Source organism: Artemia sp. Qi Xiang Cuo, chromosome 8, assembly GCF_049724085.1.
Source record: "Artemia sp. Qi Xiang Cuo chromosome 8, ASM4972408v1, whole genome shotgun sequence".
NCBI classification, from domain to species: Eukaryota; Metazoa; Arthropoda; class Branchiopoda; order Anostraca; family Artemiidae; genus Artemia; species Artemia sp. Qi Xiang Cuo.
In genome coordinates, this window is record NC_142801.1 from 47,418,327 (window position 1) to 47,445,254 (window position 26,928).

A 26,928-nucleotide genomic window follows, 5' to 3' on the forward strand; every position below is an offset into this window, starting at 1 on the left:
ACCAAACAATTTGGCTAGTGACGCCTCTGGACGTACTTAGTGCGATGAAACTGCTGAATCTACCGAATCTGGAGACAAATTGGACCATGCATGTTTTATATCACAGAATAAGCAAGTGAATAGACTTATTGTGAAAGACGGTCAAATTTGGTAAGAAGTAGGAACCAAGACTCCAAAAATAAATTCTGCAAAAATATTAGATAATAAACGATTCTAGCGGCGAGTCCTCCTCCATGTATGAAGTCATCGCAGATTGTGGGTGAAGGCCCTTATTTCAATTGAAATTCAGGCTCTTGAACTCAATTATACATGCAGAGCTAAATCAAAAAGGCGTGGTCGTTTCTTGCAGTCAAACTATATAAGACACACTATTTTTCACAAGACATTAGTTTCTTTTGAACCTTTGTTTTGAGTAAAGAGTCATTACCCTACTACAAGATAACAAAATGAAAGTAAGTTTATTATTTTATATTGTTATCAAATTTTTTTTTATAATACAGCACCCTCTTTACCGGATGTCAAAGTCTAAAATGTACCTTTCAATCAGTGGCGTCAATTCACGGAGATTAAGGGGGGTGCAAAATGTAATTTTTAAAATGAAAATACCAAGAAATGGCATTTTTGAATGAAAATAATAAAAAAAAGTTATATTCAAAATAGAGAGAGGAGGGCAAAATAATCTAAGGGGCACGATACCCTACACCACCCCATTGATACCAGTGTTTTCAATTAACTCAGTTTTCGAGTATCTAGTATTTCATTAATGTTGTCAATCATACCTATTTAAAATATGCTTTATTTGGAGCGCTTTAAACAATTTCTAAATGAATTACAAATATCCAAGAAAAAATAATATCAACTGCCCTTGCCCTTTCGCCGGGGGCTGTGGGGGGTCAATCCATTCCATAGGCATAATTATTGGACCTTTCAACTATGCTGAACGAAATGGCTATCTCAAAATTTTGATGAGACAACTTTGGAGAAAAAAAGCGAGGGAGGGGGTATGGTTGCCCTCCAGTGTTCTTGGTCATTTAAAGTAGAACTATTAATTTTGTCTTAAATGAGCCCTCTACCAATCTTCTAGTACCGTTGATTCGATAAGGTCATCCCTAGGAAAAAAGAAACAACAAATTAGCCCATACCCGTGATCTTTCTTCTGGCAAAGAATGCGAAATTCCACATTTTCGCAGATGGGAACTTGAAACCTCTACACAAGGGATCTCTGATACGCTGAATTTGATGCTGCGATTTTCAATGAGATCGCTTGACTTTTGGGTGATGTTTCCCCCTTTTTCGAAAAAGGGCAAGTTTTCTCAGGCTCGTAGATTTTAATGAGTAACAATAAACTTAATGAATCTTATATATTTGGAATCATCCAATTCTTTTGATGCATCTATTTTTATCCAAATTATGTTTCTTAGAGTTTCGGGTACTATTAGGCCGAGCCGCTCCTTACTTAAAGTTCATTACCGCGAACTATTTGATTAATTTCATATTCCTTTTAAGTGAGGGCTTTTCTGTAAGGCTTTTCTGCTCTGGAATATTTTCGGATCCTCGAAATTTATATCATTAAAAAAAGCCGATAAATTGGATGGGTCTCTTACGTTTAACAAGGCTAGAGACATCATACATGAGGAGGGTGGAAAATGCCTTCTCGGTTGAGTTCTACCAGTCGGCAAAAAAAAATTGAGTGTTTAAAATTGTGGCAAAAAGCGTCGCGTTTTTGCGGTGAATAGCACATGCAAAATCTCGACCAGTAACAAAAATTTTAAAATGACCAGCCAATCGATAAATTCTCTGACCCTCCCCTACCCCCCCCCCCCCCTTCAAAACAAGTTTCTTAGCAACATTTTTGGTTATAAGACATGTAATTTATCAATTATAATTCACAGAATTAAAAATATTCGAACAAATTACATATTAATAAAATAAATTAGTTATGAGTTCGGTTGACTAAACCAAAAGTAACACAATTGTGATTTAACACAGACGTCGCCGTTTTTTAGGAACACAGTTAAAATTTATACAGCAAGCAGCGTATTTTTCTATTTCTTTCGTATTCTATTTTAGATTTTTATTTCGTATTTTATTCTGTTTCTATTTCAAATTCATAGGAACATTACAATGAAACAGACAAAGTACAGTCATAATATAGGAAATGAATGATAATTGAACTAATCAAAAAATTTCTATTAGCTATCCTTTATTGATCATTAATTTTTAGAGGGAAAAGAGCTATTGCCATTTCTACAGGACATATGCTATCTTTGTAATTTGAATAATGATGGCATGTGTAATTTGTCAGTCGATATGAACAATAGTTTTCTTAGTGCACACAACATGTCACACCGGGCCGTAAAAATGTTCGACCCTTAGCAGCGATCCAAGGGTAGTAAAATATTCTCTGAACACTAGATATTTGCTGCCACGCTGAAAGATAAATTCAGCAACAAACCCTTCGTTTTAAGCACTAATATGCTTCAGTTTTGCAGCCACGTTTTTGTTACAATATTTGCTTTCAGTTTTATTAATATTGGCTTTCTTTTTAGGTACTCATCATAAGCGCATTGCTAGCTACAGCATTGGCTGCTCCACAACAATACCCAAAGCCGGAATACAAACCAGAATATAAGGCGGCAGAGTACAAACCAGCCTACAAAGCTGCAGGAGATGTAAGAAACATTTTCCTTTTTATGCCGTTTTTTTTTCCAGAGTTGAGAGCTTAGTTTCGTAAAACCAAAAGCATTGACTTTCTCATAAACTATTTTCTGTTAATAGCTTCCATCAGAAAAAGCTAAAGACGCTATCAAACATTCGTCTGCAACTCAGTTACTTAGTATCCAAATGAATTAAATCCATTAAAAAACGTTCCAAGATAAATTGTTTAACAAGATGTATTTCTGTTATGATTAGAATGTATCAATTATCTAATAAAAAAATACTTATTATATGTTATGCCTAATTGTTGAAAATGCTTTCAAAATAATGTTATTGGCAAATTAGGATTCTCAAAATCATTTTGCGTTCAAAAATTTTCACCAATAAATTAACTTTCAATTTCGTCATTTAGGGATTATTCCCTATCTTTAGAAAATAAAACATAAACACATTCACTCAGCAGGGAAGAGCTAGGGAAAATTATCTTAAATCATATCGAAGCACCTCACCCACTAAAAAAAATTTGAAACGTTGGTTGCAAAAACATACTTTTAAATTTTCGATCTGCCTTCCTTTGAAATCGTTCAACTTCTCTTCTCTTGGAATGTATGCTATGCCTCTCATTCCTATAAGACCAAGACCAGTGTGCGCACCTATGCAAATACACATGCAAAGTTTTGATTCAATTAGCTACTTTGACTTCAAATACCTAAGAGTACAGAACCTAAAAAACCTGAGTTATTGGACTAAGCTTCTAAACAGCTCAATATATATCAATTGTCGCCTAGCTCATAGTAACTATTCTGGAGGTATAGACAACGCAAATGTTCGGTGTCCCGTCAAACGAACTTCAAGAAAAACTAATGTGTAAAATACAAGGTGAAGTACTACCATGGAAAGATGGCAAAATAGACAGGAAACGAAATGACCTTTTAATGAGAATCAACAGATACAAATTTTCTTAAAATCCAAACTCTGATTCTTGACAGAAAAGATTAGACTGAATACTGTCCATTATTTAAGGACATATCTATCTCCCTGTAGCTTAGAAAAACCAAGAGAGAACAATGTGCACACTTTATCAACCTGGAAAGTAACTTCAGTATTGTGTCTAGCTATTTATGAGCTAAGACGGGATCCCATTTCTTTTGGAGGAGGGAAGTGGAGTTCCAAGTCTGATATTCATATAATCATGTAGAAAAAAACAGCGTGGTGAGTAAGAACAATGCAGAATTTCAGAATATGTGACGAGTCCGAGACGTGATAGAAAATTGTTAATTGTAGATTCGATTTTTAGGTATTAACTTTCGCATTGCCTGCCCTTACTCAATTTCAAACATTTCACAACAAATTGAAAAATAATCAAATTCCAAATAAAGGTTCGAACAATTTTGCCAATAATATGTAATCAATGATTTTTACAACCACATGATTAGATCAAATCAATGATTATGACAGGTAAATATTTATTGGTTTGATAGAAATGTTTTAAAAAACAAAGAAAACGAAAACGTAAATATGGAAATCTTATTTAAACTATTATATCCAATTTTCCAGTACAAATATGAATACGCCCCATACCAATTTGCTTGGGCAGTGAAGGACGACTACACCTACAATGACTACGCTCATGAGCAGGTCACCGACGACAAAGGATATACCAAGGGAAGCTACAGAGTCCTCCTTCCAGACGGACGCGTCCAGACTGTAACCTACACAGCTGATGCCTATAACGGATACAACGCTGATGTCCAATATACTGGTGAAGCTAAATATCCTGAATATAAACCTGCTTACAAAGCTTCCTACCCAGCTCCAGAATACAAAGCACCAGCTTACAAGGCACCAGCATACGAGCAAAAATATTAAAAGATAACAACTATTGTATAACTATTTTTTTACCAGAATAATAAAATACGATTGATATGAATTGATTTTGGTTGAATAACTTCTTTCATAATACGTGGTAGGCTATCATTTTATATTTGAGAGGCGTGATGGTTGCTGAAAAATACTGATTTTGTAGCTCCGTATCTCGGCATACAGGCAATGCATAAGCTGAAAAACGTTGTAACAAAAAGAAAATTGCATCTGCAAACCCAATCATAAATTACAACATTATAAGTGCCAAACTGGTAGTAAAATTTCGACAAACTCCGAATTAACTAAATAAAAAAGGTTGAATAAGAAATATTTGAAGCAAAGGGAAGTATCAAGATAACAATTCAAGGACGGCATTTTCAGACTGAAAATGTTGACAATTCTAAGTAACGTGCACTTTCATCAACTCTCATATTATTTCGCCACTCATGCCCGGTGAAATATGTAGAGTCATCTTATAAGATTTTAGCGCATAAGGGACAGAGTTCTGTAAGACAATTCTTTCCTTTCCAGTTTATCGTACTTTTTTGGGGGTCAAGGGTAAACTACTAATTTAGGTTCAACTTGCCGTATACTTTTTAGGTGAAGCAAGTGGTATTTGTGTTACGGGAGCAACACTTCAGTTTCGTCCTTTTTTTTCCTACGCCAACAATTTCTAGTGACCGCAATAAAACAATAAGAGTTATGATAAGCGATGCTTATAGTTCTTGCCTGGGGCCAGAAAGGATTGTTTTCGCTGAGATGGAGTTTTATAGTCTATTTCAGGTAGGAGTATCAGAAGTTGTTCTGCCAAGCTCTTGTTTCGTCGTACCATAATTTTTTTTTCGAATGAAAAACCATACGAGATGGTAAGCAAGCAGACAGTAGCTTCAAATTGATGTTAGACATAACTTGAAAGTGCTCAGGTTCTCTTGCCCCATTACCAAAATGCTTTCTTGCAATTATCAATAGGAAAATTTAAATATTCAAAAAAGTGGTTGAACAGTGCAGCCATGGGGTTTTACAAACTAATTCAGTGTTTCAATTAGTCGAGTTTGTTATTTAATTTTCTGATTTTTGCAGAAATTCCTATATAAAAGTTCATAGCAACGAAGTGTGGGTAAAGACAATTAATTTCAACAGAAACAGAAACTCCAAAAACTAGAAGCTTGCTTAAAATTCCGGATGTTAAGTTCCCCAAATTCCCTTGAAATTTCGTAGTGAGGTACCTACAACTTGGAATACTATAGAACTTGAGAGCTTTAACCTTTATAGTTCAAGTGTTCAGTTTCTTTGTTTGGAGGGGTCTCCTCCATATCAGAGAGCAACGTAGATTTTTTATTTTTAAGTTTTATCAGTGAATCGGAGCTTCGCTGAGAAGAAAAGAACAGAGGCTGATATGTACTTACCTTGTTCCACTACTTCCTGTATCGTGGATAGATTAATATTAAGGGGCGCAAAGTAAGAGAAACGCAAGACTTTAATTTCGAAATCAATCCTATTGATTGTCATTTCTTCTATCTAATCTTTATTGGGTTAAACAAAAGGCAATACTAACTCTATAATGTAAAGTTCCGACACAATAGAAAAAAAATCTCACCGTCTAAAAACAGTTTTTACAATAAAAAAACATTTTTATTGACTTTTTTTTATTTAGACGAAAAGTCTAGCTGTTAATTCATCCATGCTATTTACATGGCATGCTGTAAATACAAGCAAACAATTGGTTTATTCAATATCATTACACTATGTTTTAGTGAGTAGAATTTGAGAATTTATACAGCAGATTCTTAAGAACCTATGACTTTTTTTTCAAGGGATGGGGAACCGTGTACCCCCCCCCCCAGTGTATCTTAATTTATCATTAATGAAATGTATTAAATAAATGTCCCAGTGTAAATATTACTATTAGTCACTGATAGGAAATTAAAGGACTTACTCTCCTCCTCTGTTTGGCCACTTCCTTCCCATCCAACCACATATGTCGATGACAAAGCTTCGAAATTAAAATCGTTTTCATTTAAATGGATTTCTTCTAGCCTTTTATGTACTTCATTAGTAATATCTAAGTATGCTTCATCAATACTTGCTCTTTCTATACAGCTACAATGGCGACACAGTACGTCGATTACTTCTTTACCACAGTCTCTATACCTTAAATTGAAAGAGAAAAAAATTGTTAATTAATTTTAAGATTTCGAGTTTGGAGGAGGGATGAAAATTGCCGAGCTAGATCCCCCCTCCCCCTAGATTTAGATGCAACTTTATTGGTTTTCCATTGAAAAAGATCCTTTTTCAGTTTTTCCATTTAACAACCTTAATTTGATATCCTCATAGAAATGCCTTTTTTTTGTATTTGCATTGAAACATATCAGAAAAAACCTAAGTTGCCCCCCCCCGCACACAGACATCGTGAGAATTGCTACCTGATTGCCCTTCGATCACGCAAAAACAAAATCAACGCAAAAAATTAGGACTAAATTCAACTAATCCAGTGACAAACAAGCCAATTAAGTCTTGGCTAAGCTTCTTTAGAGCTACGACCCTTAGGTTCTTTAGTTTTGAGTATTAGCTTAGATTTCTTGGAGTAATGAAGCCAAGGCTTTTTAAGTTGCTTCTGTCATAGAGTTTCAAATTATAAGTGACTTTATTTAGTTTTTTATTTTTCACTGAATATCTATTATGTAAATAGCAAAAATATTTGTTTTAATTGTTTTTTTTTAACCTTCACAATAGAATAACTTTTTTCTAGAGATTATTCTGTCACTGAAAAGCATACGATTATCCAGGTATGCAGGATACAGTTTACATAAACAAATATGGCTTCTGTCACAGCATTATGTCATAGCCAAAAGGAAGATAGGTTAAGTCGTAGAAACAATGTCTATCTTTTTGTTTGATTTTCATTAGTTAAGATTACGGACTTGACAAATGGCATATATAAAAAAACCCACTAAAAAAGATTACTCTAACATTCATTGCATGAGGACAAAAATAAAAATATTACTTGGTAAGATTGGCTTTTCCTCTTTCTTCTGGCACCCGAACAAGAGTAATATCTGGACACTGTTCCTTCGCATCATCCCCTCTCATGCTTCGAGTCACTCCATGGGCTCTAGCTTCATAGTTTACAGCTATTATTCTAAAACACAATAAAAGTGTATATTAACTGAAACTTGCGGCTTCAGTAAATCCACAAAAAAATACTGTCTAGAATAGATGTAGAAAGATTCAATCCTTAAAGGGGGATCAGGCGATTTTTCCTTGGGATAAAACAAATTGAAAGGATATTTCTAAAGATTTAAGCCCTTTTTTAGTTCAATGATTCCTTAGGCTCCCTATATAGGTGCTTAAATTTGAAAGATTATAACTAAAGCCTTTTTTAAAGTAAAGAGAAAAGTAAAATTATGGGGAAAAAATTCCTGTCCAATACCTCAATCTTATGTTGAAAAGAAAGGAGAATAATATAAGTTCGTGGTTTTTGTTGTTGTAGTTTTTGCCACACTGTGCTGTGTGGCCTTGTTCGGTTTACAATAATTCTATCTATCTATCTATACGTCAAATAAAGTAGGCCTAAGTTAAAGCTAAAAAAGATGATCAGAAATATAAAAATTGGGAAGCTACACTCCCCAGCTCTCTAAAACTGTTTATTGTTTTCATTGCATAAAACAATTTAAACAGTAAAACAGAGTAAATGTTAATTTAAAGATCTTCATGTGTTTAATAGACTGGTTACCTGAAAAGATACCAAATAATATACAAAAATCCTATCCATTATATGTACACAGGTAAACAACCATGTAGGTGTTATAAGTTGTTCATACATAACAGTCTATGGTCCAAACTTCAGTAAAACAGAGACAACTCTGGAAATAAAGCTTAGAAAACCATTGCTGGAAGAAAAAATACACTCAGTGCTAGCTAAAACTCTTACTACCTATAGACTATTATATCTTCGTACATTCATGGTCTCACACATTAATAATCAACCAATTTGTTCTATATATGCAAGTGTAATGAAACAAGTAAAATATTGCCTTTTAGAACATTCAGATCATGTCATTTCTAGGCTCTATCCAAGATAGTTGAAGAAAGTTAATTAACCCCAGTAGGAATTAGAAAACCAAGGAACTAAACTAGAGAAGCGAACAATACTAAACAAGCTAACAATACGGAATATTACAGCAACACTGGTGGAACTCTTGCACATTGCTTCTAGCCTTTAATAATGTGTAACAACTAGAATAAAAATTGTAGAAAGTCCTGATTTCCAGGTACAAATAGGTTTAAAATGGAGCAGGGAGGCAAAAAAACCTTTCGTTTTGATGTACTTGGTACTTCAAAGATGCAATTCTGATTTACTTCAAGTTCCGGGCAACATCTTTTACATTAATCTGGAGGAGAGCTAATTTACCTTCTAGCTAGAAATGCAGTACCCTTGTAAGAATCTACTAGAACGGTGATGCAACCCTCCCAGGCAATTGGAAAGTTTTAAGCCTGCTTTGTATACCCAGCAAATATCAGTCACAAATTTTACTACAAAGAACAAGCTCAGAGTTGAACAGGTACCTTCATAACAAGTAACATGGCTTCAAACCAAACCATTCATATACAGCCTGGAAATTTAAATAATGGCTACTGACTGAAGAAAGCAGAGAGTGGAAAGCAGAAATCTATTTGATATTGATTGATTTAAAGAAGGAATTTGACTCAGTAGACTGCCAGAGCCTGTGAAAGATCCTACAAAACTAAAGAATTTCTGATAACAAATTTCATTGAATGTTACTGTCTATGAAGATAGAGAGTGTTGTGTACCAGATGACCAAACAAATTTCTTCCATATCAGATAAGGAGTTAAGCAAGGTTGCATCCTATCACTGCTAGTCTTCATAATCATCATTGACTACCTACATAGACATCATCCAGTTGAATCCAAAAGCACATCTCACTGGTACAGACTTTGCCAACAAGATTCCCATCCTGTAATCATGTAAGAAACACAACCCAGAACTCCTAGAGCACATGATGTAAAAATGGAGTCAATTCAGCCTCAAAATAAATGCTGAAAAACCAAAAAACATGCCAACCAGACACTCACCCTTGAGCAACAAATATGGATAGCAATATGTCTACTTAAAATACCTTGGAAGTGTGATTGACAAAACTGGATCAACCAAAAAAGAATGACTCACAAGAGTTTGTCATGTTACTGGAGCCTTTAATAGACTACAGAAAGTTTGGTAGTCTCAAACAAGGGTGCCGGCAGAAAATTTTCCAAGGGAGGTGGGGGCCAGATGGCAAACTAGCAGTGGTGGTTGGGTTAAAGGGAATATATTCCAGGATACTTTTTCGTAGGAATAAGTGTATTTTTAAATACTTTTAGGAAAAAAGCTGTCAAATAAAAAAGACGATTAAATTGTATGCAAAATGAAACAAAATATAGTAATTTTTAAACGACAAGGACTTCTGGCAAAGTGACCAATTTATTTAACCAATAATAAATTTAATTATTAAGCATTTAATCTTAAAAGAGAATCCAACTCAAACCTAAATTACAGAAAGATTTATTGCTTCTGTAGATTATAACAGATGTAGACTTGTCTTTATGCAATTTTCTAAGCCTTAGAATAGTTTACAGAAAGAGTAGAGATACTCAAAAATTATCCTGCCTGCATAGATACCACGTTTTTATTTTTTGTCGGCCATGTATAATGTACCTCTTTCATAACAGGACAATTCTCCCCCTCGAACTTAAATCCCTTACTATATTCAGACATTAAAAAAAAAACATAGCAAAAGAAAAACAAAAATTAAACTTACTATCAAGCTGTCAAATTGACCCTCTTTCTTTTTATTGTCCTATTCAACTAAATAAAATGAGAAGGTTCAAAAAAAAATTCGTCACAAGAGAATCTTATCAAATAGTTTGTGATAAAAACAGAAAGTAAAAATAACTTGGGCCAATATTCACCAAAACTAAAAATGGAATTCTTAAGAAAATTGCTACACCGGCAGTATTGGCTTTTTATGCTGATTATAAATATATAAATTCATTCAGTTTACTGTTACCCACCCAAAACCAAAAATCTGAGAAAATTTGTCTGATTTTTGAAAACAGGGGAAAACCCCCCAAAAAATCAAGCAATCTTATTGAAAATACCTTTATCAGATACATCACATCAGAGAACCCTACTGTACAGGTTTCAATCTCCAATCTTCAAAATGTGGAATTTCACTTTTTTTTTCAGAAGAAACATTGGCGATGCATGTTTATTTGTCTTTTTTTTCAGGGGTGATTGTATCAAACCAAAAGTCCAAGATAATTGGGAGTAAGCTCATTCAAACGTAAATTTAAAGCTCTTTTTCAAGTGACCAAAGAGATTGGACAATCGTAAAATCTTGTTTTCTGCCATTCAAAGACACGAAACAAGAACTTAACCCTAAAAAGGATGAATTTGAAGGCAATTTGAAATTCCAAGAAGCCAATTGATTTAAAAGTGACAATACCTATATTTTAGGCTTCCCAGTTACAAAAGAAATAACACCACACGGTGGCAGTACTGGATTCAACCAAGTTGATTCGCTTTATTTGTAATGAAATTAGGCACCATATGTGTTAAAACCATAGTTTTTTTTTTTTTTTTTTGATATAATCATGCTCAACCTGTGGAATTTCCCTGTGGAATTTCATTTTGTATTTATTTTTATGAGCGGATTACCGTTTTGCTGGCTATTTCAAGTTCAAGGTTGAAAACATCTAACTAGATTGGATTTATTAAATTTGAAGTCCAGTATGTTCTTGAATTAATTCAGTGACCGGAGTTAATGACAGATCATTTAAAGACTTTGTGATAAGGATTAAAAGTATTGTAGGCTACTGACCTAGTTTCAGGAAATTTATTTATATTTTGAATGTTGGATCAAGATTGTTCGGAATTCCGGATCAATGTTTTATAACAAGTACTAATTGCATGATCACAGTTGCCATTACATAAGTGTGAATACAAATTTCACCAATTAGGTTGAAGATCCTGTCGCTTTTCCACTCACTGTTTCTCGTTTTTACGACCCTTTTTTCGTCTATGATATAAGTTCACCCTGCCCACTCTGTAATATGTCGAAACCAAAGAATTATTGCCCCGAGTACCGACTGATGGTAACCACAAATTCTGTCCAATGCATGTCAGGAAGCGGCCGCTGGTACCACACAGGCGTTATTAAATTTGCCAAAATCGGGCTAAAGGACCATTCCGTTGAATGGTTATGCATCGACTGTCATGCAAAAAAATAAAAATCCCGTGACTCCGAAGTCGCAAGCATCTCAACCCCCACAAAAGCCTAGTGTGAAAAGACCTGTAAGAGGAAGCAGAATTGGCACCTCTTCACCACAAATTACTACGGGACCTAAAATCAGCTCCGAGCTACCGAAAGGGACTAAGCCGTCTGCGGTAAGTGTAGACATTCCTAACTATGAATCCGAAACAATCCGTTTAAGTGAGAAAAATTAAGACCCTAGAAGCAATTTTATCGGCATCTCAAGCAGAAAATCTAGAAACCTGGACAAGGCATTCAACGTTTCTGTCAGAAATGGAGGAAAAGAACAATCAAATTAAAGTGTTGACAGGTCATTTGGAGGTTAAAGACTTTCTTATAGCCCAGCTGAAACAAGAACACTCAGTGGCTATCAAAGCCCGCCCTTGTGACCCTTCGCAAACTTCCTGGGACCAAGTTACCATGTCAACACAAATGAACAATGATATCGCTGTTGCTAACCGAAATTCACCCCCTGATAATGAAGTGCAAAACATAACATCTAGAAAATGCATAGCCCACGACTGTGTGATCTTATCAGACGAAATCAATCCTAGCGATACGTCATCAACTAGTACAAGTGCACCCATTCTGACTCTCGCAGAGAAGAGTGATGTAAGAACATACGACGGTAAAACGGACAGTGCTGCTCGTAAATACAACACGCTTTACCGGTTCTTTGAACAAGGGTTTTGTAGACGGAAGAAAAAGTGTCGGTATTTACATACATGCTTAAATTTTAGATCAAAATGTTGCAACAAAAATGATTGTAGTTTTGACCACGTAGATTTGTGTAGTGTTAGAGCTTGTCCTGACAGAGAATGCGTTTTTGCTCACGTCACTCCTGACTTTCGGAAAATAAGAGGGCGTGCGCCAACGAGCACGCCTCTATCGCTCCCTGATGGTCACGCTTACCGGTGTCAGTGACAACCTTGCGAATATCAGGCAAAAAATAGTTTTGAGTATTTCCCAAGCTTTCAATCCCCAAAGGCCTCCCCCTCCCTGAAGACCTCTACTTTAGTATCCCCTGTCAGTTTTCCTCCCCCCCCCCCCCTCTTCCCATTATGCCCTGGCATAACCATCTTCAAAATTTTCAGATAGCAGGCAGAACGATCCACGCGTAATAACTCCATGCAGAGTTTCTAAAACTTCAAATAGTGAGACAAACCCTAGCATGTTTTCTGCTCCTTTGTCACCGTTTCCATCTCATAACCGTTTTGCAGCCCTTCATGATGAATCAGATAGCCTAGTTATGGAATTAGATGAGCCTGAAGTCTCTCTCTCGCCTAAACAGACTTTCCCAAAACAGACAAAAGTAAACAAACATAAAGTTGTTGAAAAAGAAGTCCCTCAATCACATTTTCATTTTCCTTCTTTTTTAACTTTAAATGCAGAGAGTCTCAACGTTGATAAAATGGAGGAGCTTGAGGGTTATGTTCAAGTAACCTGAGCTGAAATTATTAAAGTTACAAAAGTACATAAACAAAGTCCTTACAATACAAGGTTACAAACAATTTATTAAACTAAGACATCAGAATCATCCGTTAGCTAAGAAAGGTGGCTGCGCAGCGTGTTTCATATGTGAGCAGTTGGCGCCACGGCTTCTGCAGATATCCCATATTAATGACAATAAAGAAATGATTTGGATTGTGATTTGACCAAAAAAGCTTCTGAGAACTGTACAGATATTTTTATTGGAGTGTTTTATTGCTCACCTAGTGTGGCATCTTTCCAAAAAAAGGTCTTTACTGAAAAGTTAGATTTGTGTGTTTATTTTATTACTTCTAAGTAACCAAATGTTGGAATTTGCGTTACTGGTGATAAGAACGATCTAAGAATATAAAGTTTCCTCAGACGTCAAGGACTCAAGCAAATAGTAACGTTTCCAACTACTAAAGCTAATACTCATGTGCTATAAGGATAAGGAAATAAAAAGAATTTCTGGGAAATCCCCAAATGCTGTTGATTTTTGTTCAAATTCTGATGATGAAACAGTTACGAACCAGTAAAATGGTCCTTTGGCCAGAATAATCCAGTCTCTGCTGCCTCTTGATGTAAATAAAACAAACCAAGAGTATCAGAAAATTTCAAATGATGGCGTACCTTTACCTAGTATTTCTGAGGATTAAGTTTTTAGTAAAATAAAGAAACTTAAACAAACTCGTATAACTCCCATAGATATTCCGATTGAACTTATAAAAGCATTTCCTGACAAATTGACTAAGCCACTAACACAAATTTTTAATAGCATTTCAACTTCTTCAGTTTACTCACAGAAATGGAAAATGGGGTATGTTACTCCAATCCCTAAAAAAGATGCTGAACTTAATTTTGATGATGTGAGGTCAATCACTTTGACCCCCTTGTTAAGCAAAATGTACGAAAGTTTTGTAGCAAATTGGCTCAAAGCTGAAGTTGAACCCCTCCTTGATCCTCTTCAGTATGGTAACAGAAAGAATACATCAAATTCCCATTATCTAGTCAGTCTTTTACATTTTATTTTTAAACATGTTGATGAGCCTGGTAAATGGCTAAACTTAATAATAATTGGTTTTAAAAAGGGTTTTGATTTGATTGGTCACAATATTTTAATTTCTAAGCTTTTAATTGTTTTTAAAGTGAATCCTGCTGTTGTGAAAATCATTCAGAGTTTTTTAATATACAGGTTCCAAATTTTAAAATATATGAAGTCTTTCTCTGAACCTGAGCCAGATATTGTGGTGTACCTCAAGGTACCATTCTGGGTCCTATTCTTTTTTAGTTACGATGAATGATATTGCTAATCATTGTGAAGACTGCTGGAAACATGTTGACAGCTTTACCCTTGGAGAAATTTGTGAAGAAAATGAATGTAGCAAAGCTCAAATTTTAATTTATAACATGAAGACTAAAGCTTCCAGTTCAAATATGACATTAAATCTTTTATTTTAAGTATTTAATTTTTAAAATCTTCTGAACAAATTTTTTTACCAACTATCTCTGATTCTCCTAAAGTCAGAAAGATCAAACTCTTTGGAGTATTATTATCAGTGATTTAAAATGGGAAACAAGCACATCTAGTCTAGCAAAAAGGGGTAATGCTTGGCTGAAGATGCTCAAGCTGGTGTCGAGACAGGGCGCCCCCCCAGATCACCTCCTCCAAATATTTAATTCTTTTATTCACCCAATTCTGGAACATGCAGCTCCTGTATGGCATTTTGGACTGACAGCTGAACAAAGCGCCAGGCTCGAAAGAGTTCAGAAAATAGCTCTGATGATAGTATCAATCCAGGCAGACATGTTGTATGAAGAGCTGCTGACAAAGTTTAAAATTCAAAATCTTAAAAAAAGAAGAGAGAAACTCTGCATGGATTTTGAAATAAAATCTCTCATCCACCCAAACCACAAACCCCTTTCCCCTCCTCAATCCACAACAAAACGACTCCTGGGCAGGGTTGCAGTGCCTGTTGAGAAACCTCAGCTGGTATGCTGTGCCCATCAGCGGTTAGCAAAAATTTTTATGCCTAGTTTTGTTACGAACCAGTTAAATGGTCCTTTGGCCAGAATAATCCAGTCTCTGCTGCCTCTTGATGTAAATAAAACAAACCAAGAGTATCAGATAATTCCACATGATGGCGTACCTTTACCTAGTATTTCTGAGGATTAAGTTTTTAGTAAAATAAAGAAACTTAAACAAACTCGTATAACTCCCATAGATATTCTGATTGAACTTATAAAAGCATTTCCTGACAAATTGACTAAGCCACTAACACAAATTTTTAATTGCATTTCAACTTCTACAGTTTACTCACAAATATGGAAAATGGGGTATGTTACTCCAATCCCTAAAAAAGATACTGAACTTAATTTTGACGATGTGAGGTCAATCACTTTGACCCCCTTGTTAAGCAAAATGTACAAAAGTTTTGTAACAAATTGGCTCAAAGCTGAAGTTGAACCCCTCCTTGATCCTCATCAGTATGGTAACAGAAAGAATACATCAAATTCCCATTATCTAGTCAGTCTTTTACATTTTATTTTTAAACATGTTGATGAGCCTGATAAATGGCTAAACTTAATAATAATTGATTTTAAAAAGGGTTTTGATTTGATTGGTCATAATATTTTAATTTCTAAGCTTTTAATTGTTTTTAAAGTGAATCCTGCTGTTGTGAAAATCATTCAGAGTTTTTTAATATACAGGTTCCAAATTTTAAAATATATGAAGTCTTTCTCTGAACCTGAGCCAGATATTGTGGTGTACCTCAAGGTACCATTGTGGGTCCTATTCTTTTTTTAGTTACGATGAATGATATTGCTAATTATTGTGAAGACTGCTGGAAACATGTTGACAGCTTTACCCTTGGAGAAATTTGTGAAGCAAATGAATGTAGCAAAGCTCAAATTTTAATTTATAACATGAAGACTAAAGCTTCCAGTTCAAATATGACATTAAATCTTTTATTTTAAGTATTTAATTTTTAAAATCTTCTGAACAAATTTTTTTATCAACTATCTCTGATTCTGTTAAGGTCAGAAAAATTGAACTCTTGGGAGCTATTATTACCAATGATTTAAAATAGAAAGCAAACGCATCTAGTCTAGTAAAATGGGGTAATGCTGTGCTGCGGATGCTCAAGCTTATGTCGAAGCATGGCACCCACCCAGATCACCTCCTCCAAATATTTAATTCTTTTATTCACCCAATTCTGGAACATGCAGCTCCTGTATGGCATTTTGGACTGACAGCTGAACAAAGCGCCAGGCTCGAAAGAGTTCAGAAAATAGCTCTGATGATAGTATCAATCCAGGCAGACATGTTGTATGAAGAGCTGCTGACAAAGTTTAAAATTCAAACTCTGAAAAAAAGAAGAGAGAAACTCTGCATGGATTTTGAAAGAAAATCTCTCATCCACCCAATTCACAAAACCCGTTTCCCTCTCAATCCACAACAAAACGACTCTTGCGCAGGGTTGCAGTGCCTGTTGAGAAACTTCAGCCAGTATGCTGTGCCCATCAGCGGTTAGCAAAAATTTTTATGCCTAGATTTGTAAATATGTATAACAAAAGTCAGGAGGATTGATTAGAGTGTCTTATGTATTTGCTTTTTAGTGTGACTATACAAAAAAATTTTAGCAGCACCATGAAAATTTTGGTGAGAATAAAAGTTTATTTATCTATATATCTATCAGGCTACGTTTGGTGATCTTAATTGCATATCAGCTATAATGAGTCGGGGGGGGGGTCATTGTTTAGGTGGGGTAGGGTAGATTCCTAAAAAAGTGCATTTTAATGGACAAACTGCTTACTCTTCATAACTGCTTACAGCTTCAGATAAATTTTGAAAGAGGTAGGGTGAGTAGGAACTAATTAAAATGTTTCCCTATACAGCCAAAATGTTACATTCCCATATCTACCAGCACAGAGGAAAATTTGCAATTGAAAAAAAAAAATTTTCAAAGTACTAAAAAACTTTTGTTTAATGAGCAATGTGATGAGAAGGGGAAAGTCTCCCTTATACACAGAGAAAAATATATTTGTTTTAAGTTTTAAACTTGCTCCTCACTTTAGTTGAAAAACCTTTTCTATTTGTTTGATTGCATTTCATGAAATTGTTGAGAATAAAAGTTCATGAATTTTGGTGAGAATAAAAGTTTATCTATCTATATATCTATCAGGCTACGTTTGGTGATCTTAATTGCATATCAGCTTTAATGAGGCGGGGGGGGGTCATTGTTTAGGTGGGGTAGGGTAGATTCCTAAAAAAGTGCATTTTAATGGACAAACTGCTTGCTCTTCATAACTGCTTACTGCTTACAGCTTCAGATAAATTTTGAAAGAGGTAGGGTGAGTAAGAACTAATTAAAATGTTTCCCTATACAGCCAAAATGTTACATTCCCATATCTACCAGCACAGAGGAAAATTTGCAATTGAAAAAAAAAACATTTTCAAAGTACTAAAAAACTTTTGTTTAATGAGCAAGGTGATGAGAAGGGGAAAGTCTCCCTTATACACAGAGAAAAATATATTTGTTTTAAGTTTTAAACTTGCTCCTCACTTTAGTTGAAAAACCTTTTCTATTTGTTTGATTACATTTCATGAAATTGTAAAGTTTTATAAATAGCCTACAATACTTTTGGTAATGCAGAAACAATGATCAATATTTCAATGATCTTTGTTTGAATTTGGATGGGTAATCAAACAGTTTGGGCTAACAAACTGTAAGTAAGGAGCGATCCAGCTCAATAGTAACTAAAACTCTAAAAAACAGAATTTGGGTATCAATAGATATATCAAAAGAATTGGCTTATTAGGCTGATTCCAAATATCATTTAGTTTAGTCTTACCCATCAAAAGCTACAAGCCTGAGAAAATTTGTTTTATTTTTAAAAATAGGGGAAAAACCCCCTTTAAGTCATATAATTTGAATGAAAACCACACCACCAGATTCATTGTATCAAAGATCCCAACCGTAGAGTTTTCAAGCTCATATCTGCAAAAATGTGGAATTTTGTAATATTTTGCCAGAAGAGAGATCATGGATGCATGTTTCTTTGCTGTTGTTTTTTTTCAGGGGTGATTGTACTGACCCAGTGGACCTAGAACGTCAGGAGAGGGCTCATTCTAAAAGAAATGAAAAGTTCTAGTGCCCTTTTTAAGTGACCAAAACATTGGAGGGCAACTAGCCCCCCCCCCCCAGCCACTGGTTTCTCAAAATTGTCCAATCAAAATTTTGAGATAGTTTTTTGGTTCAGCACAGTTGAAAGGCCCAATAACCATGTCTTTGGAGATAAAATGACGCCCTGCAACCCCCAGGGGAAGGTTTTTGAGTTACAAAATTTGCCCACTGTTTACATATAGTATTTGTTATTGGGAAGTATGCATATATTTTTTGGGTAGGGAGGGCAAATTTTCTGCTGGGAGGATTTTGTGCAGGGAGAAATTTCCATGGAGAGGGAAGTTTCCAGGGGATGAGCTTATCAGGGGAAATTTTACACTGGGTGAATTTGCCAGAATTTCCTATAGAAATTTCTTTATATGTCTTGCTTTCTCTTTACTCATTAAATTTTACATGTAGAGATGTTAAGGGTAATTGTCCTGGCTGAATTTTTGCCAGGATTGAATTATCCAGAGGATATTTCTGCAGGGAGGGGGTTTTTCTGTAGTGGTGGAGCCAGGTATCCTGGCGTTATTTTAAAAAAAACTGTCAGCAATTAAATAAAAAATAAGCTTTTTCAACTGATGGTAAGGAGCAACAGTACAACTTAAAACAAACAGAAATTGTTATGTTCATGATGAGGGTTGCCCCCTCCTCAACACCTCAATCCTTATGCTAAATTTTAAATGTTGTCTCAATTCTTTGAAAACAACTCTTGTAACAGAACGGTTGTTTAATTAGGACAGTAAGTAACTTTTTATAAAGTACCAAAAAACTGTAGCATGAAGAACAAGGTGTTGAGGAGGGGGAAACCTCCCTCATATACATAATAATTTCTGTTTGTTCAAAGTTCGAATGTTACTCCTTACCTTCAGTTAAAAAAAAACTTGTTTTCTTTATTTAATGAAGCTTAGAGAAAAACATTTTTCTAAAGGCAATAGAAAAAGTATGTCAACTAAAGTAAAAGTATATAAAAATGAAAAAAGCAAGTAATTACAAAAAATACACAAAACAATAGCCTACCTACCAAAACGAAGATATAAACTCCCAGCATTCAGTTCTGCCGAGCAATGCCAAAGCATTGGATGAATATTTTGTAACAATATCAACAGTTTGAACTAGGTTATCAGACACCAAAATATTTAATGCCTTTAGACTCAGTGTTTATAAAAGGTAATGCATTATCAAAGTAGTTTGTTCAAAGTAAAACATTAAAACCAAGATTAAGAAAAGCAAATAAAAATTTTTAATTAAATAATTTTAATTTAATTTTGAATACCAAAAACCAATATATTTGACACCTTTATGCCTCATAACTAAAAAATTAAATCTTTTTCAAAGTGACAACTAGATAAGCACAATCACTCCTGGAAAACAAAATAAATGATAATGAAATACAAAAAATGTATCCATTCAGGGGGAAAATACAGAAAGTCCCAGCATTTTGTGAATGGGAACTATTTCTGATTATAGTGGCTTCACATATCAGCTCATGGGTACTCTTGCAATGCAAGCAAAAGTTGACAGCATGTTTTTACCAAAATTGCCCCTTATTAAGTTGTTTTCCTTGTGTTTACTGTAATTATACAAAATTTCTTGTGAACTAATAACTGCACTGATTACTAACAAACAAATACATATTAGGATCACCATAAATAGCTTATTCTTTGATTGAATGTTATTAATAGTTAGGCTCTTATACTTTTGTTATTGCCAAGGATCATTATTTAATTACCATTTATTACTATGAAGAGTTTGATTTTTTTTTTTTTTTTTTTTTTTTTTTTTTTTTTTTTTTTTTTACTCTAACCAAATCATATAGAAAAATGTTTTTTTGAAAACTGGAAAGGTGTCACTCAGTCACAAATTATAACTTATATTTTCCTTGTTAAGGGTAAAAATCTATTGGCTGGCAACCAACAATGGGGCAACACGTAATTTTTCCGTGTTTTTTTCCTATTCTGCTCTTTCCTTTAGTTTCCTTATAATTACTTTATAGTACCAAATTTCCAGGGGGGCCATGGCCCCCCAGCCCCCTCCCTCTGGCACCCATGGTTCCAAAGCTTTTCTCTATAGCCAAAACTAAAAATAGCTATGTTTTAGATCTACCAGTTCAACTTAATGTAGTCAAGACCTGGAGCCTAAAGCACAAACAAGATAGAAGAATACTTGTTTTCTGAGATGTCATTTCTAAGAATTGTCAATATTCACCAGAAGGAGAACATCCCTTGGCAACTTATCTATGACAAGACAAACCAGCATTTTACAACAGATGTCAAAAGAAATTACAGATGGAAATACCATGACCACATACTATACAGGACTAATCTACAGCATAACCTGCAAGTGTCAGTCCAACTCCATGACAGGATACAAGGCTGTACCCTGGATTTCTTTTTTGGAGGGGGTTTTACTCAAAGATTTATTTTTTTGGGTGGGGGGGGGGGTTACAAAAAAAAACTAAAAAATATGCATACAAAATTTTTTATATCCTTTTATGTTACATTTTTACAAGTCAAACAAACATTTCAGGGGGGGGAGGTGTAAACCCCCCCTCTCTGGGTACAGCCTTGGGCAGGATATATAAACTCAAAAAATGCATAACAAATTTGTTTATATCCTTTTTTGTTATGTTTTTACAAGTCAAACAAACATTTCAGGGGGGAGTTAAACCCCCCTCTGGTTACAGCCTTGGCAGGATATATAAACTCTAAAAATGCATAACAAATGTGTTTATATCCTTTTTTGTTATGTTTTTACAAGTCAAACAAACATTTTGGGGAGGGGGGATTACCCCCCCTCTCTGGGTACAGCCTTGGCAGGATATACTAGCAGAAAACCATTGGGAAGATTGGCAGCTCCTTGTTGATGTCCTGGGTGCCACTGGAGGTACAGGCAGATCTAAGATAATGAAAATGAAATGCACAAGAATGAATCCAGAACTTAAATTGTACCTTGTTTGATATTTTCAAGTTCTTATCTCTGATTCTTCCCTGTTTCTAAGGCCTACAAGATTCTATAAAAGATTGATCTATTCTGACCTTAACTTTGAAAATAAGTTTTGGCTTAGGGGAGAGTGATACAGGCTACAATACTTTTTATATCAAAGAAAATCATATTAAATGGTTGACTATAGAACTGGTTTATAGCTCAAATAAGAACCCATTATCATGAGAACAGAATGGGATTTTCTCAGATATTTTACTTCTCAACCAAAAAAAGACAGGTGACCCTGCATGTTCCAGTTGTCCTATTAAACAACAAGGGGTGGTACACTAGGAGAACAAAATGAGATTTTTACAGATTTATCACTTTTCAATCTAGGCTAGATTCACCTCTAGAGGTTTTATTCACCTACCTCAGCTAATTTCTTGGATATAAAAAATACTATCATCTAGAATTTTACTAGCCTAGGGGGTTACCTACATATGACAATGTAGAAAAAAATTTCTTTATATCTGAGCAATAGAAAATTGTCATTTACTCTTATATAGAATGCAGTATAAAGTCAAACACTTTATACACTATAAAGTCAAACTTTATTCATAATGCTTTATAGTAGAATGATATATTTAAAAGTCATCTGTTAAACTTTATTTAAGTTTGCTCGGTTGAAGCAGAATACAAAAAAAGCCGTACCCATTGGATCATTCACAGGGCTATGCCTAACATTATGACGATATATTAAAAATTAATATATGTGTTTTAATATATAATATCGAGTATATAAAATACTCTCGGCCTCAGCTGCAAGGGGACATATGTTTAACTTTTTGTTATTTTCTCTATATATCAGTAGGGTAGGCTGATATAATTTTTTCTGTATGACATTTTAGTGGATCATATATGAAATAAGAAAACCAAAAAGTCTTCTCTATAATAATTTGATGTTTAAAAAGTCATACAGAAGACTTTATATCATTCTCCATGTTTGAAGGAAACACAATATTGTCTTTTGTTTAACTTTATAGTACTTTCTATATGAAGGTAAATGACAATATTTATTGCTTAGAGTATGAAGAACCAATGATTTTAATAGTCAAACATTGATCACCCAGCCTAGGCTATTTAGGCTCTGGAGTGAGGCTGGGCCTAGTATAGACTAGTCCTTGAGTTTCATTCAAACAATTCAACTACTTTCCAAGACACTAAAAAGACTATCATTGACAGTTTTACAAGGATATTGAAGGAAAATATCCTTTTTGTAGGAGTTTATTCATGTTTGCTCTATAATAGTATGAGGCATAAAAAGCCATCTGTATGACTTTATTTATGTTTGCTCTATAATAGCAGGATACATAAAAATTCATCTGTATAACTTTATTTATAATGCTTTATAGTAGAATGATATATTAAAAAATCATCTGTATGACTTTATTTATGTTTGCTCTATAATAGCAGGAGACATAAAAGGTCATCTGTATGACTTTATTTAGGCTGCTCTATACATAAAATCATGTAGGCCAAGGCTATAAAAAGCCATCTGTATGACTTTTTGTTGTTTTCTCTATATATCAGTAGGGTAGGTTGATATAGTTTTTTCTGTATGACATTTTAGTGGATCATATATGAAATAAGAAAACCAAAAAGTCTTCTCTATAATAATTTGATGTTTAAAAAGTCATACAGAAGACTTTATATCATTCTCCATGTTTAAAGAAAACACAATTTTGTCTTTTGTTTAACTTTATATTACTTTCTTTATGAAGGTAAATGACAATATTTATTGCTTAGTGCATAAAGATCCAATGACTTTAATAGTCCAACATTGATCACCCAGCCTAGGCTATTTAGGCTCTGGAGTTAGGCTGTGCCTAGTATATGCTAGTCTTTGAGTTTCATTCAAACAAGTTCAACTACTTTTCAAGACACTAAAAAGACTATCATCGACAGTTTTACAAGGATATTGAAGGAAAATATCCTTTTGAGCAGATCATTATGTCCACATTTAGGCTAGCCATTCTTAATACAAGCTTAGCCATACTAACCCTCCTCCTTTGTAGCTTTTGTATTGAACAACAGCTGCAGGTTTTCCTTTAATTGTTGGATTGAATCTTTCTTCAACTTGGACATAAAAGCAATCCATGTCAACAAGAATGACAACTTTTCCACTCATGACTAACTATCCTCGTTATCAAGATTCAAATTTTTGAAGTTGAAATTCGACAATGTCAGGCATTACAATTAGCTGGTGAACTAATTGCTTGGTACATTTTTCCTGTGTAAACTTCTTTGATATGGAATTTATCTCTTAACCTCAATTTTGAATTCTGAGATAACAAATCGGCCAAAAACCATGGAAAAGCTATATTATTACGCTCTTGGTTTCAGAGATCATACTGCTGCAGGATACCATGGGATAATGTCTGAATACCTTTGTATGGGTAATGAATGTGTGTTTATTTGTTTTTTTTTCCAACAAGGGTGATCAAATAGCAGTACCAGCCCTAAAATGTCGGAAGCGGGCTCGTTCTAACAAAAGCTCAAATTTCTAGGTCCTTTTTCAGTGAAAAAACTAATTATTCCCAGTTAAGAGGCAATTTATGCTATGCTGTGTTGTGTCAAACAAAAAGATCTTTGGCCTGATTAAGACCATACTCTTATCAAGCGAAAATTCTAGAATGGCTAATGGGCTTAAAATTATTGAAAGCATCAATCAATCATACAAACAATTTATTATTTCAATGAGACATAATCAAATAAATGTTTCCAAATGAAACAAAAGAACAAAGAAAAACAAAATAATAGAACGAAGATGAGGGACAACTTATTTCTTACATAGGATGATTTCTGGGTGTTTTACGTTTTAATGTCACTTTTTATTTTCGTTTCAAAAACAAAGTTGTTTTTTTTCCGTTTTATGGTTAAGCAGGGGCGAAGGCAACCCCATATGGCAGTACGGCCTTCGAACATTTGATAATATTCATATGGCATTCCAATGTTTTTAGGCCAATTATTTATTTCAGTATCTCTGTTATAATTTTAGTTTTACGGCGAACAAAAGAGAAAATTGACACTTTACAATGGTGGGATCTCAAACGTGTAGGCTATGTATACCATTTTTTGACTGTTTATAAATGATCTTGTATATGAAATCGACCCTCCCATTCACTTTGTAATCTTCGCTGACGATACTAACATTTTATAACTGCTGTATACTCTTCTGTATTAGAAACTAAAACAAATGACCTGCTAAAAGGTGTGCAAAACTGGTGCAATGTTAATTTCATGGTACTGAATGCCCATAAAAATTCACTGATTCTCTTCCAGAATGATTACAACAAACCCAACAGGACCGTAATTTGGTTATCAGCAATACGCAACACGGAAATATATACAGAATAATTTCTGTTCGTTTTGAGTTTTAATGTTGCTCCTTTCTTTCAGTTAAAGATTGCTGTTTTTTTAATTTAGTTTCTGTTCCTTTTTCAAATGATATAAGTAAATCTAGCTCACCCTCTATGAAATTTAACCCCACCCCCATTCACAGGAAACTCCTCCTTGAAAATTTCTTCAAATGTAAACTACACTCCCCCTCCGTCAAGTTCCCTCCAGACAGCTACATCCTCGCTGAAACTCCCCTTCCCCGTAAAATTTATTACGGACGATTCAGCCTGAAAAATTATCCTTAGCATACTTTCATTTGAAAAAGGCTTAAATCTCTAATCGGTTTCTCAACCACATTGAAAATTACCACTTCCGTGGAAATGCTTTTCCAGAAATTAAAACACACGGAAAATAACCCCCTGATATATCTTCCGGAACATCTCCACATCCAAAATTTAGTTGGCAGAGATAATGTAAGACTATTAAAATTCGTATAGAAATTCTTTCAGATCCCCCCGGTTCCCCTGGAAAATCCCACCCCTGGAAACATCCCTCCCCAAGGAAGATTATCCCAATGGAAATCTACCCCAAATACAAAATCCCCCTGAAAAATGTCTGTATACTTCTCAGTAACAAATACAATACGTAAACAATTGGCAAATTTCATAACTTACAGGCCTCTCCCCACAAACTCTGGGGGATCATTTTACCCCTAATGACATAGTTATTTGATATTTCAACTATACTGAACGAAATGGCTATCTCAAAAATTTTCATAAGATAACTTTGGGAAATAATAGGGCGTGGGAGAGCATCCAGTTGCCCTCCAATCTGTTTTGTCACTTAAAAAGTGCACTAAAACTTTTAATTTCAGTTCGAATGCGCTTTTTCAATACGATTACTCCTTGAAAAAATAAAAATAAACACACATCCACGATGTGTCTTCTGGAAAAAATAGCAAAATTCCACATTTTTATATATAGGAGCTTGAGTGTTTTCGTCCTATTTCAAAAGTCAAGCGAATTTTCTCAGGCTCGTAACTTTTGATGGGTAACACTAAACTTGATGAATGTTATATATTTGGAATCGGCATAATAAGCTAATACTTTTGATGTATCTATTGATATCAAAATTGCGTTTTTAGAATTTTGGTTTCTATTGAGCCGAGTCGCTCCTTACTTACAGTTTGTTAACATGAACTGTTTGATTACTAAACAGCTCACTGCAAAAACTAGCCACCTAAGGCCAATATAGCTGCAAACACCGCTTCTAAACAAAAATATATTCGGCTGCATCCTGGCCTCTCCTCTTAATATCTGGATATAGCTTAAGGCTATATAAGAAGTTTACTGATTTTGTCGTGTGTTTTTTTTTAATTGCTATTATGAGCCGCTTTTTGACAAGAAATAAACATACAATTTCACGGACAGTTTAAAAAAGTCCAACAGAAATGTCCATTATTTTGTTTAATCAAAAATTTGAAGGTCAAACAAATGTTCTGCTACAACTGATTTGAAAGTTTCTGGTTTTTTATTATACTTAAGAGAACAATTCATTCTATTTAAACTATTAGATTTCATTTCATTACACATTAATAGATTGCTCTTTGAAATATAATAAAAAATCAGAAACTTTTGAATCAGCCTTAGCAGAATATTTATTTGACCTTCCGCATCATAGAATACTTTTAGTCAAACGAAAATAATGGACAGTTCTGCTGGACTGTTGCAAAGTATCTACGAAATTATTAAAATATATCGATGATTGGTATCAATGAAGGTGATATAAATTAAATCCAATTTACAATAACTTAATCAGGGAAAATCTGTTTGTTATTTCTAAATAGTTCATTCAGGCTATCTGCATTAATAAGATGTGAATTTCATTTATTTATTTTTGTTTTTGTTTATATGTTGTGTTCAATTTAGCTTTATTCGTTTTTTTCCCCGTTGATAAAATCTTCCGGACGTGGAATCGAAATATTCAGTATTTATTATTTAAAGTATTTTCTGTTTTGCTCCACTTACCAAATACCTTAGACCTTAGATCCTGCTGTGCCTCTAAAGGCACTTAGGGCATCTAAAACGAGAGTTGCCAGTCATCTCTCGTCGCTGCGGCTGCCAAAATATTTTTC

General features: G+C 34.4%; 2 protein-coding genes across 2 annotated transcripts in view; one reads left to right on the forward strand and one right to left on the reverse strand.

The window, feature by feature from the left end:
* The window catches only part of PolH (DNA polymerase eta), a 419,141-nt gene extending 395,528 nt beyond the window's left edge, over positions 1 to 23,613 (reverse strand). The window contains exons 1-3 of the mRNA XM_089093495.1: positions 23,456 to 23,613; positions 7,526 to 7,660; positions 6,458 to 6,672 (exon numbers count right to left, since the gene is read on the reverse strand). Of these exons, the coding sequence (XP_088949621.1) occupies positions 6,458 to 6,672; positions 7,526 to 7,660; positions 23,456 to 23,583 (478 nt within the window). The 5' untranslated portion in view covers positions 23,584 to 23,613. The remainder of the gene's footprint in view (positions 1 to 6,457; positions 6,673 to 7,525; positions 7,661 to 23,455) is intronic.
* LOC148949489 (cuticle protein 19-like) lies at positions 344 to 4,588 on the forward strand. Its single transcript, XM_089093509.1, has 3 exons — positions 344 to 452; positions 2,550 to 2,672; positions 4,216 to 4,588. Exons 1-3 carry the CDS (start codon positions 447 to 449, stop codon positions 4,525 to 4,527), a joined length of 441 nt encoding a protein of 146 aa, XP_088949635.1. The 5' UTR covers positions 344 to 446; the 3' UTR covers positions 4,528 to 4,588.
* Positions 23,614 to 26,928: the final 3,315 nt, after the last annotated feature.

Excerpts from the sequence above, each read along its gene's own strand:
- LOC148949489 (XM_089093509.1), top strand. Across the intron at positions 2,673-4,215 it reads CCTACAAAGCTGCAGGAGAT|TACAAATATGAATACGCCCC; the intron begins GTAAGAAACATT and ends CCAATTTTCCAG.